At 46.0% G+C, this 13,003-nt stretch overlaps 1 protein-coding gene across 6 annotated transcripts in view; it reads right to left on the reverse strand.

Annotated features, from left to right (window-relative positions):
• The window catches only part of NISCH (nischarin), a 185,329-nt gene that overhangs the window by 34,352 nt on the left and 137,974 nt on the right, over window positions 1–13,003 (reverse strand). For 4 of the 6 annotated variants that reach the window (XM_075575032.1, XM_075575031.1, XM_075575036.1 and 1 more), the window contains one exon: window positions 2,371–2,426. The exons of 1 other annotated variant lie outside the window; for it this stretch is intronic. In XM_075575032.1, the coding sequence (XP_075431147.1) occupies window positions 2,371–2,426 (56 nt within the window). Of the gene's footprint in view, window positions 1–2,370; window positions 2,427–7,146; window positions 8,158–13,003 lie in introns of those variants that run through there. One more of the 6 variants, XM_075575033.1, reaches the window with a different exon arrangement.

A 13,003-nucleotide genomic window follows, 5' to 3' on the forward strand; every position in this document is an offset into this window, starting at 1 on the left:
TAATTTTATGAAAGGCTTAAAGTACATGTGTGGTACAAAAAAAACAGTGATGCAAAAAACGGAAATGTAAATGGTTCAGTAATTGGAGGCGTGAGGTGTCTGGCCCATGGTGCAAAACAGGAAGACTGCTACCTGATTGGTAATATGGTAGAGGCAGGAGAAAGTTTATTGAGGATATTAGAATGATGCTTCGGCTTCCTTAAAGGGGCAATCCCTCTTAGGTCCAAAAGATAATGGCAGACATGTCTAAAGGGTTACATCTGGGCGAATGATATATATTTTTTAATTACACAAATCTGACACCTTTAAGTGTTTTAAATACTTAAAAATATATATATTTGTAAAGATGATACAGACTTGGGAGGTGTCTAATTTCACCTGGTGTCCGTGTGTGTTCAACAGGAGTTCTCAGAGCCAAAGTTCGCTTCTCCCTACCATTAACATTTTTGGCTCTTTATTTTTAAGAATATATATGAAATCTATTTTACAATAAATGAACTAAAACCACAGTAAAGCCCATTCTTCTCCTCCATGCATATCACTTGCCCCCTCTTCTGAACACAATTATGGTGCATGGGGGATGGAGGGATTAATAGGTATGAAAATGGTGAGGGGCAAGAGTGATGGGGAGGGGATGATAGAGTCAAGAGGGACAGGAGGAGGGGACAATAATTAAGAGGGACAGGTAGGGAGGACGATAGGGTCAAGCGGGGAGGACAAAAGGGTTGAGAAGAACGGGGGAGGATGAAAAGGTTGAGAGAAACAGGGGAGTGGGGGTTGTTCGAGAGGGAAATGGGGGAGTGGGTTGAGAGGCACATAGGGCCTGCAGAAGGATTCCTTTTAGAGACTTTCCCATGCTGCTGGTTTGAGGGACAAGGGTGTCGAGAGACACATAGGGGAGGGGAGGGAGGGGTTGAGACACATGGGGGGGAGGGAGGGGTTGAGAGACACATGGGGGAGGGGTTGAGAGACATGGGGGAGGGGTTGAGAGGCACATTGGGGAGGGATGGGTTGGTTGAGAGGCACATGGGAGGGGAGGGAGGGATTGAAAGGCATATGGGGAGGGGAGGGGTTGAGAGGCACATGGAGGAGGAGGGTAGTTTAGAGTCACATGGGGAGGGGAGGGAGGGGTTGAGAAACACATGGTGAAGGGGAGGGAGGGGTTGAATGGCACACCGGGGAGGGGAGGGGTTGAGAGGCACATGGGGGAGGGGAGGGAGGTGTTGAGAGGCACATGGGGAGGGGAGGGATTGTGACACATGGGGGAGGGAGGGATTGTGACACATGGGGGAGGGAGGGGTTGACACATGATGGAGGGGAGGGAGGGTTGAGAGACACATGGGGAGGGATGGGTTGGTTGGGAGGCACATGGGAGAAGTTGAAAGTCACATGGGGAGGGCAGGGGTTAGAGGCACATGTGCGAGGGCAAGAGAGGGAGGGTTGAGAGGCACATGGGGAGAGGAAGGGAGGGGTTGAGAGGCACATGGGGAAGGGAGGGAGGATTTGAGAGACACATGGGGCTAGGAAGGTGTGAGATTACCAGCAGAAGGATTTCCTTTTAGAAGCTTTCCCATGCTGCTGCTTTGTCACAGGGCTTCCAGCTTCCGCCCCCTCTCCTCTCCCTGCTGGGCCCAATCCCAAACAGCAGCAGAAGCGGCCGGGGTGGGTGAGAAAAGTGTATGGGTTTCTGAAAACTCTGTGACAGCATATGAGCAGAGAAGTAGCCGGCTCACAGTAATACTGTACTGCGGTAATAAACACTGGTAATAAACATTGGTAAGTATGTGTATAATTTTGTTTATATAGCACCAAGCATATACACAGCACTTTACAGGTAAATTATAACATAAGTCTAAAGGAGACAAAACAAAAAAAAGGGGGAGCAAGGGGTTAAAATCTGTGTTTTTAACCCCTTGCTCCCCCTTTTTCTTGATTTATCTCCTATGCCAAGGGCCTTGGATAGTCCCTATTGGGGTTGAAGCAGAAGGGATCCTTATCCATATAGGTCTCCCCTTTTCACTTTATAGGGGCATCTATCACCGATTGTTGGTAATATATATCCACTGTTATCACTATTTATGGGTCACTTTGTTGGATCTGATTTTATAGTTAGCGCCTAGGTTTTTTCTGCCTCACATAAGTCTAAAGGAGACCATGCCGCAAAGAGCTTACAATCGAAGCGTTATATTGGGAGGCTAACAGGCACATTAGACGTAACAAGTTCATTATTAGAAGTAGCGAGTTACCGTCCACTTTTATTACTTCAGGTACAGTATTACAATGGTTCTGGTATATTACCCAACCTATACTGTCTGGTATATATATCTGTATCTAGTACTAAATACTACATTGACCTATACTGTATCTCACCTGGCCATATGAAGATTGTTGTTACCCCTCTGTAAAACCACATCAGATATATAGACCTAAATACAGAAAGCAGTGTCGAGATGTTTTTCAATTGAACAAACATTCTGATAAACAGCAATAATAAACAAGCAAGCATAATTTTCCAATCCTCACTAAATTCTTATTCAGCATAACCCGTGTGCCTGGAAGGAAAGGAGTTTGCATATTTTCAGGCCATTATGTATGCCTTTATTTATATAGCACCATTAATTTACATAGCGCTTCACAGCAGTAATATGTGACAAACATATAAACAACAAATAATACAAATAACACATAGTGGGAAGAAGTGCTGCAGACATAAAATACACTTACTGTAGGAAAGTCTAAGTCCCTGCGTCAAAGTGCTCACAATCTAATTAATCCATAATGGCTAATATAGTTATGAGCTGACATGCAAACTCTGTTTTCTAATTGGAAGGAAGTCTACTGATATGATCAATAAATCTACTGTAACCATAGGTTGAACTTGATGGACGTACGTCTTTTTTCAACCTCATCTACTATGTAACTGGCCATTCATTAACGTGTGGGAACGTCTATTGGGCCCTACTGTACTGAAACTTCCAATCAAGTCAATAGGAATTTGTGTTAGTGCCCAATTGGGATTATTGCACTTTTACGCCTTAAGACTGTAATGTCAAAATGCTCTCAAAAACTGTTAAACACATTTTATTATTACAGATTTGTTTGCAAAGGGCAGAACAGGTACCTTTTTTTAAAATGTTAGCAATGTTTTTGTTCTTTTGTCTTACTGCACATATAAATAAAGTCTTGAAAAATGGTATGTCCATTCAAAAGCATGTCTAAGGTTGGCAATTAGCAGCAAATAAAATCAATTGCTAGCTTCTACTTTATACTTCTCTTCTCTGAATTTAGAAATGGAACACTAATGATAGATATGAAGAAAAACGGCACAATGACGTCATGACTTGGATTAAGTGTGGAGTTGTAACTAGAAGGAAAGTGGTGTGCATGGTGTATTGCTAGCATTGGTGACAATGTTATTTATATTGGTGTGTCTGAGTTGGCGACTGTCTAGTGGATTCATTTAATTTGATTTTGGGGTTATTGGGAGTTTGCAGCAAAAAAAATGTACTGCCTGGTTTGAGAGACTGATACTGTGGGTAGAATAGAACCCCAATGGAGAGCACTCTGCAGATGCACAATATACAGGGGACAGGAATAGGGGTGTATACAATGATGAGTGAATTGTGCACGTTAAAACACTTTATTGGAGTCTTGACTCAATGCTAAAATACAGACGCTAAATACCAAAATAAGTGAGACTCATATGAGCCAAAAAAGCGCAGCGAAAGTAAAATATATATACCAGGTCTCACGTGTGGAGTGTTAGCCAATATCCCTGATGATATGTGCGGGGTACAGCTTGGTGGTATCAGAACCCCATTGGAATCTGTGAGTGTAGTGTTCAAACACAGACACTAGTGGCTATATATATACACGTTCCGGGTAGTGGTAAGTGTGATAATAGTCTTAGTCACACGATATACACAGGTAGGTACACCAGGTGGGTGTACATATAGTATACACGGTGGAGTATGGCAGGTAAGTATATCTGCTTCTGTGCTCACACAGGAGTAGACCATTCAAGTTAGGAGCTCAAGGTGGTCATGGATGTTAAATTATATATTGGTCACACAATATGTGCAGGTAATAACACCAGATATATATTTCTGCAGTATGCACAAATGGGCACATAAGGTGAGTGTTTAACCCTCTGTGTTCCTGATCAGCAGATCGCTGCTGTGTTGCCTGTGTAATGCTGCAAGTCTAAGTGCTGCAGCAATATTAAGAGCACTCACACATACTCTCTAACCACTACCATTTTGCAGATATTGTAGAGGGTGTATCTGCAACAAAAAGGAGGTCGTTCATCCAATGGGTGGAAAAAATAAAAATTGTAGTACACAAGTAGTGTCTACATACACTCAGGACCATAAAAACGTGAGAAACTAGTCACATAAAAACGGACAGAGATCGTGGTAATGCTCAGTGGCTGTGCATACATAGGCTAATGCTCCGTTGCTCAATAAACACACAGTCTCTGCTCGTGTAGATTAGTTTGAGATATAGTATTTCATGCTAACTCTCTCCCGGTGGATCTACACCCTACAGACCCTGAGCCCAAGGGGGCTAAATGAGGGTTTTGTTTATAGTCCATTTATATAGAGTGTAGAAGCAGCCCCTAGGTCCACAAGTGCCATGTCTTGAGGACTATTCCACAATTCAGTGATCATGGATCATATTAAAGTACCCCACACCTCCTTGCTGTCATCCTCCACACCCCTGTGTGTACAACTGCCAGCCTATGCAGCCCCTATAAGCAAGACACAGAGTCTATCAAGATAAAGGAATCCATTCACCATATCCTATTATCGTCATGGACACTGGGGGCAGCAGTTTATTTTAACTTAGGACTCTGAACCTTATCCTTATCCTACGTACGCTGAGTACCTAACTGGCACACCAGAATAGGGACATGAGTAACCTATCAGAGCTCACGCTCCTCAATAAAAGGTGGGGGCAGTACCTATGCCCCGCCCAGCCTTGAGAAAGCTTTTGCCTAAGCGAAACGTACGTCGGCAGTGATGTCATTACGTCAGGGGGGCGGGACTAACGCTCGTGATCGGAGCGTGTCCTGCACCTAAACTAACTCCCATACAGAGAGTTAGCATGAAATACTATATCTCAAACTAATCTACACGAGCAGAGACTGTGTGTTTATTGAGCAACGGAGCATTAGCCTATGTATGCACAGCCACTGAGCATTACCACGATCTCTGTCCGTTTTTATGTGACTAGTTTCTCACGTTTTTATGGTCCTGAGTGTATGTAGACACTACTTGTGTACTACAATTTTTATTTTTTCCACCCATTGGATGAACGACCTCCTTTTTGTTGCAGATACACCCTCTACAACATCTGCAAAATGGTAGTGGTTAGAGAGTATGTGTGAGTGCTCTTAATATTGCTGCAGCACTTAGACTTGCAGCATTACACAGGCAACACAGCAGCGATCTGCTGATCAGGAACACAGAGGGTTAAACACTCACCTTACGTGCCCATTTGTGCATACTGTAGAAATATATATCTGGTGTTATTACCTGCACATATTGTGTGACCAATATATAATTTAACATCCATGACCACCTTGAGCTCCTAACTTGAATGGTCTACTCCTGTGTGAGCACAGAAGCAGATATACTTACCTGCCATACTCCACCGTGTATACTATATGTACACCCACCTGGTGTACCTACCTGTGTATATCGTGTGACTAAGACTATTATCACACTTACCACTACCCGGAACGTGTATATATATAGCCACTAGTGTCTGTGTTTGAACACTACACTCACAGATTCCAATGGGGTTCTGATACCACCTAGCTGTACCCCGCACATATCATCAGGGATATTGGCTAACACTCCACACGTGAGACCTGGTATATATATTTTACTTTCGCTGCGCTTTTTTGGCTCATATGAGTCTCACTTATTTTGGTATTTAGCGTCTGTATTTTAACATTGAGTCAAGACTCCAATAAAGTGTTTTAACGTGCACAATTCACTCATCATTGTATACACCCCTATTCCTGTCCCCTATATATTGTGCATCTGCAGAGTGCTCTCCATTGGGGTTCTATTCTACCCACAGTATCAGTTCATTATTCACCCCAGATAGCAGCACCTCAGAGAATATATATTTAACAGTTGCGAGGATTCTCTTTCCCTTCCCCTCCCCCCACTCTACCCTAGTGTTTACTTATGGTTTGAGAGACTGCAGGGGTGTTAGTTAATTGCTTTCCTAACACACCTGCTTGGTGAAAGTCTGTGATTTAAAGCAGCAATACTATCTCTCCCCTCCCTCCTGTCCCCATCTTTGTACATGTAAAGCACGTGGCAATGTATAATTCTACATTCTTACTTAAACTGACAATCTTTGCCGCTCCTGTTCTAAATCTGTCAAAATCCTGATTTTGTGCCTAACAGAATGGCTGCCTTTCAGTTTCAATCAATCCTTCAGTCAGTGTAACTCAGCAGCTACAGTGTTTCCTGATATCACTAAAGGTAAGATTATCTATTGTTACAGTTTACAGCTCAAACTGTGAACATTTGTCACCAATGTTCCCAGCAAACAGGAAAGTGTTACAAAAATCTTGCACTGCTGGGGAAGTGTGCTAAAATCTGTGATAGAAATAAAAGGATACTTTAAAACTAATACAAAATGGCATTAAGAGTTGAATAATAAGTTTAAAAAATGCAGCAAGTATTAATACTACAGAACTGATTAAAAAATATATAAAATCATAAGACGTCACGTTTTGCCACTTTAAACCAAGGTTGGTAACAAATCCTTGCGCCTGTGAGCACTGAGCTGTGTGATTGAATTGCAGTTTAGTTCAACTGCAGTTGGATTAAGTGTGGTGTTATAACCAGTAGGAGTTGAAACATGCTAGTTAATTTAGTGCTCTAATCTGCTAGTTTGTATTTAGCACTCCACTGTTGCAATAATCAGCAAATTTGGGAATGCCACTCAATGCACATCTTGCCACATATATGTATGTGCACTTAAAGCAGCTGTTCCAATGAGCATACTTCTGTGGAAAATGGGAGCAGTTGATCCGAAGAGGCAATTTGCAACCACTGAGTGATAGTGGCAATCTTGAAAGGAGTTTGTTCCTCACTGAGCATCCCCTGGTTGGCACTAGTGGTGCAAAGGGTGGAGCTGTGACTGAGGACCAGAAAAAAGATAGGTAGCTGGGTAAAAGTTAGCAGGGGAGACAGGGGGAAAGGGAAGAGGCAGGTAATGTCTAAGCTGACCTATCCCAATAGATCCCAAATGACCTATCCCAATAGACCTAGGCGGATTGAGGTGACATGGAAATCAATCATTAGGAGGCTAGAGAGGGCTATCTATTGCCGTGACCGCATGAACAAAACAGTTTGTTGTCTCCTGGGGGCTCAAGTCCGGCACATTTCGTATTGGGTAGACAGATTGTTGCGGAGGGGCTGGGAATGACCTGTGGTCTTGGTACACGTTAACACCAATGACAAAGTTAAGGATAGATGGTGCATCCCAAAAAAAATATTTCAGGGATCTAGGCTACAAGCCTAAATCAATTACTCCCAAGCTAGTATTATCAGAAATACTACCAGTACCATGCAACTGGAGCTTAGGGAGGTTAATGCATGGCTAAGAAAATGGTGTACAAAGAAGGGGTTTGGGATTTTAGTTAACTGGGAGTTCTTCTCTGAGAGGTGTTATCTTATATTAGGGATGGTGTGCACTTCAACGAAGAGGGATCTTCTGTGATAGGAGGGAGGATGTAAAAAAGGTTGTCGGTTTTAAACTACGGAGGGGGAGGTAGAAGCAAGAGGTAATGGACTAGATAGGAAAGGGGAACTGTCACCCAGTGCTCACCACAAACAAGGCGGGACCACGGTGCTGAGGTGGGAATGGATAAAACGCCACCCACAGCCACAGGGGCACGACTGGAGTGTAACTTTGTTTGGGTAGCCGGGTCGGGATTGGAGAGGTACGGATGGTCGATATACTTGCCGGGGTCAGTGCAAGAGAGATACGGAACATTGCAGGTACTGTTAGCCGAGTCCGGGATTGGAGAGATTAGAGTTGTCGTTGTCCGGTAGCCGAGGTTAGGTTTGGAGAGTGGAGGATCGTCGTGGAGAGCCAGGTCGGTACACAGGAAGAAGAGCAGCAAGACTGTGGAGGCAGAGAGAGGTGAGAACAACAAATTGGTTCTATGTTCAGCCGATGAGTCAGTGAGGCAGCTGGGTATAAATGGAAGGGGAAGTCCAATGAGGAACCAGGAGCGTGGGGGTTTGTCCAGCAAGGATTGTGATAGGGCATAGTGCCGGGACAGGGATACTCTCAGAGTAGGGAGGCGGGCCTTTCCGGCTAGAGGGCGACTGTGCGCGTGCCCCCGCACCGTTATTAGAGCTGAGAGCCAGCGCACGCGCGTACAGTAGAGCAGCGGGGGTCTGTGGCGGAGATGCGTGCATGCGCGAGCTGGCCCTGGCCGTGGCGTCGTGAGTGATGGCCCGCATGGGAAGGGAAGAAGCCCTGGTCATGGAGGGAGGTAAGCGGGGAGTACACCAGAGGCGGCGTGAATCCCCGATCCTCACACTACCCCCTCCCCCCTTCAGGAGTGACCTCTGGGCGACTCCAGAACGGCTTGAGAGGGTATTTCAGATGGAATCGTCGAAGAAGGCTGGGTGCATGAACTTGGTGATCGGGAGTCCAGGACCGCTCCTCAGGTCCAAAGCCCTTCCAGTGAACGAAGTATTGCACGGTCCCTCTGGAAATCCTACAGTCCACAATAGACTGGATCTCTGTAACGGACGTGCTCGCCACACACCGGGACCGCACCGTGGGGCTGAGGTGGGGATGTGAATACACCGACCGTAGACCACGAATCCGGTTCAGGATTGCGCAGTTCGTAGTCATTCGTAGCCGGTTCAGGGTTGGAGAAGTCAGGGAAATCCATGGGCAAGCTCTGAGTTGAAGACGTCCGAGTAGTCTATGTCCAGGCTGGATGTAGATGTAAGATGAAGGCAGTCACTGCACCTGACTCTCAACACACAGGTATCTTAAGTAGGCAATAGCCACTCCCCTTATTGGTCAGAAAAAAATAAGACCCAGTAGTTGGCAATTGGGTCTTATTTTTTTCCTGACCAATAAGGGGAGTGGCTATTGCCTACTTAAGATACCTGTGTGTTGAAAGTCTTTCACTCTTTGATAAAGTCCCACCACGGAATGAAACGCGTCAGAGGTTGTTGTCTCTCTGTGATGTGCAGCATCTCGATTCAATAAAGCTGATTTTAATTACCATTTGGCTGAGATCCATCATGCAGTGACCGCCATCATCTCACATCTACATTTGCTTATACCTGGCTGGAGCACGCCTGGCATCTTACTGCATAGGGAGCCGTGTATCCCTCCCAGCGTGGGCTTCTGGTGCCGCCCCTTGGAGCATGAGGAGCGCCGGAACGCACGGCTTGCTGGGACATTTCCGGTTCAGCGGTTCCTTACTCGAGACGACGACGCCAACATAGTGGAGTGTTCGTGGAGCTAGGACCGGCAGGACGGGCGGTGAAGACACCGGGTCGGGTAAGGGCAGCAGGCTGTGGACTCCCATGAGTTCATGAGGGAGGCGTCCACGGACGCTTCTTCTCTTGCCTCTATCCATTCCCTGCATACTAGCTCCCCACCCAGGTTTTTAGTCTGTATATCACCCTCCTCATTAACTTAATTAGTTATTATACCTGCAGTAAGATTGCCACATTCGTCCACATATATATCAGAGGTTGAAAGAGACAAACAGTCATATACATTTTTCTAGAGCACCGGACACATGGGGTTTATTCTCTTTTCTTTCTACCATATGTCCAGGCTAGAGTTCGGCAACAGGGAGTCAGGTACACACCGCTTCAGCGTAGCAGCTGAAGCACGGGAATGACCTCTGCGCGAGGAGCGAAAGTGGCCCATGATAAGGTCTCTGCAAGGGGAGAATGCAGCAGGTCTCAGGAACAAGGCAAGGCTAGCACTGGGAATACAGTGCTTCAGCACAGGAAGTAGACCTCTGCCAGGAATGTCTGAGAGCTCACCAGCTCTGCTAGAGTAAGCTCCAGCAAACCCAGGAGTGGATTCCCCACAATCTCGTACTCTTGTTGCCCTTGTACGAGTAGAGGTGCAGGTGGTGGGGTGGTATCGGAGAATCGAGGGCTCTGGAATGTAGGTTTTAGCAAGGATACATGAAAGATAGATGGAATCTTCATTGATGAGGGAAGGCGCAGACGATATGCCACCAGGTTGATCTTTTGTATCACACGGGATAGGGCCCGAGGAACCTGTGTGCTAGCTTGAGCGTGGGCACCTTAAGGCGTATGTTCTTGGAGGATAGCCATACCCTATCTCCTGGATCTTGCGGCAGTGGCAGTCTGCTTGGAATTTTTGTCTCTTAGTCGTGAGTCTCAAATTCTCCTGGATACCTTTCCATGAGACCTATAGGATGCGAATTCGGTTATCTACTGCTGGTACCCCAGAGGAATAAGAGGCCAATGGCAGTCGGGAAGGGTGGAATCCATAATTTATAAAGAATGGCGACTCCTGGGTGGACTCGTTGCGCAAAGAGTTTAGAGCAAATTCGGCATAAGGCAGAAGGTCCGTCCAATTATCCTGTTGGAAATGAAACAACGCAGGTACTGCTCTAGTGTTTGGTTCATTCCCTCCGTCTGCCCGTTTGTTTGAGGATGGTATCCCAATGAAAAATGTAGGGATATGCCCAATTTAAGAGCGAAGGAGCGCCAGAATTTGGAAATAAATTCTGACCCCCGTTCGGAGACGATGGTCTGAGGTACCCCATGTAGGCAAAAGACCTCCTGAACAAAAATATCTGCAAGTTTGGGAGAGTAAGGGAGTCCTTTTAGCGGGATAACATTTTATTGCTTGGAAAAGTGATCGACAATGCCATGGTTAGTATTCATCCCTTGGAAGTTGGTAGATCCACAATGAAGTCCATGGATAAGTGGTTCCACAGCCGGTCCAGAATCGGAAGAGGATGTAGGAGTCCCAGGGGTCTGCTTCGAAGAGTCTTGCTACGGGCACACGTTACACAGGCTTTAACGAATTCCTTGATGTCGTTTTGCGTCTCTGGCCACCAAAAGCTACGTTGCACGAGGTCAATGGTCCTACGAGTGCCTGGGTGTCCAGATGATTAAGTGGAATGACACCACTCAAGAACTTTCCTTTGGAATTGAGGTGCGGTAAAGAGGCGACCCTCTGGGACTTTGAGGCCTTCAGGAATATGAGACTGGTTCCGCCAGATGTCGTCCAAAACGTCAAAGGAGTTGGCGGAGATTATATATTTGGACGGAAGCACTGTCTCCAGCTGATCCTCGGACTTATCCTCCGCAAGGAACTGGTGCGAAAGGGCTTCGGTCTTTCAGTTCTTGGAGCCAGGTACGACGGAGATGATGTAGTTGAAGCGGGAGAAGAGGGACTAGCGAGCTTACCTTCAATGTAAAGAAGATTCATATGGTCAGTAAGAATGGTTATGGGGTTCTCTGTGTCCACTAGGAGATGCCTCCATTCTTCTAGAGCAAGTTTGATTGCCAGCAGTTCCTGGTTCCCCACGTCATACTTTCACTCAGCAGAAGAGAACCTTTAAAAAAAAAAATGCGCAGGGATGTAATCTTCTTTGAGACAAGATGGCACCGGCCCCCATGTCGGACGCATCCACTTCCAGGGTAAATGACAGTTTAGGATCTGGGTGGATGAGGATAGGAGACGAAACAAAGGCTTGGTTGGCCGCTGTGGGCCACGACGTAGCATCTGCACCTTTCTTGGTTAAAGCCATGATGGGGGCTGCTGTAGAGGAAAAGTTCCGGATACACCTGTGATAATTCGGGAAGCCCAAGAAACGTTGTATGGCTTTGAGGGTGGTCAGCCGGGGCCAGTCTAGGATGGCCTTGAGTTTGTCTGGGTCCATAGAGAAGCCGGAATCGGATATGATATAGCCCCAAAATGCCATGGAGGTTTAATGAAACTGGCACTTTTGTAACTTGGCAAATAGATGATTCTCCCGAAGGCGTAACAGTACCTGTTTGACGTTAGTGACGTGTTCTTGAGCAGATTTGGAAAAAATTAGAATGTCATCCAGATAAATGATGAGGAATTTGTTGAGAATGTCCCGGAATATTTCGTTGACAAAGTCTTGAAAGACAGCAGGAGCATTGCATAAACTGAAGGGCATGAATAGGTACTCATAATGACCATCGTGGGTATTGAATGCCGTCTTCCATTCATCGTCTTGGCGTATCCTCACCAGATTATAGGCAGCGCGTAAATCCAGCTTGGAAAAAATAGTTGCCCCCTGTAGACGGTGGAAGAGCCCCAGGATTAAGGGTAAGGGATTCTTTAGAGAGTTCTTATTCAGACCCCTATAATCAATGCATGGTCGGAGAAACCCGTCCTTCTTGACGAAGAAGAATCCGGCTACGGCTGGGGAAGAGGATTTCCGAAAAGCCCCTTTCTAGATTCTCTCGGATATAGTCATTCATAGCTTTGGTCTCTGGGAGGTAGAGTGGGTAAGATCTTCCCCTGGGGAGCACTGAGCCGGGCAAGAGGTCAATAGGGCAATCAAAGGGACGATGCAGAGGTAGAATTTTGGACCGTACCTTGTGGAAAGCATCACGGTATTCTTCATATACCTCTGGCAGGGAATTTGCCCCTTTTACCGATGTGCATAAACCAGCAACCTTCTGGGCCGCCACCAAACAGGACTCCGCGCAACGGTTACTCCACAGGATGGGTTCTCTGTTGGTCCAGTCAATGCGCGGATTATGGTGCTGGAGGGCCCAGGATTACTTCCACAGAAGGAGTATGGATTATGTTGAGATGAATCTCCTCCTTGTGGTCCTCTCCCGACTGTAGATGGAAAGGAATAGTCTGCAGGGAAATGAATGCTGGTTGCAAAGGTCTTCCGTCGATGGCCTCCAGCCCGATGGGTACCTTTTTGCGGGTGAGTGGGATGTGGTTCCGTTCCGCA

This window comes from Ascaphus truei, chromosome 17, assembly GCF_040206685.1.
Source record: "Ascaphus truei isolate aAscTru1 chromosome 17, aAscTru1.hap1, whole genome shotgun sequence".
Classification (NCBI taxonomy): domain Eukaryota; kingdom Metazoa; phylum Chordata; class Amphibia; order Anura; family Ascaphidae; genus Ascaphus; species Ascaphus truei.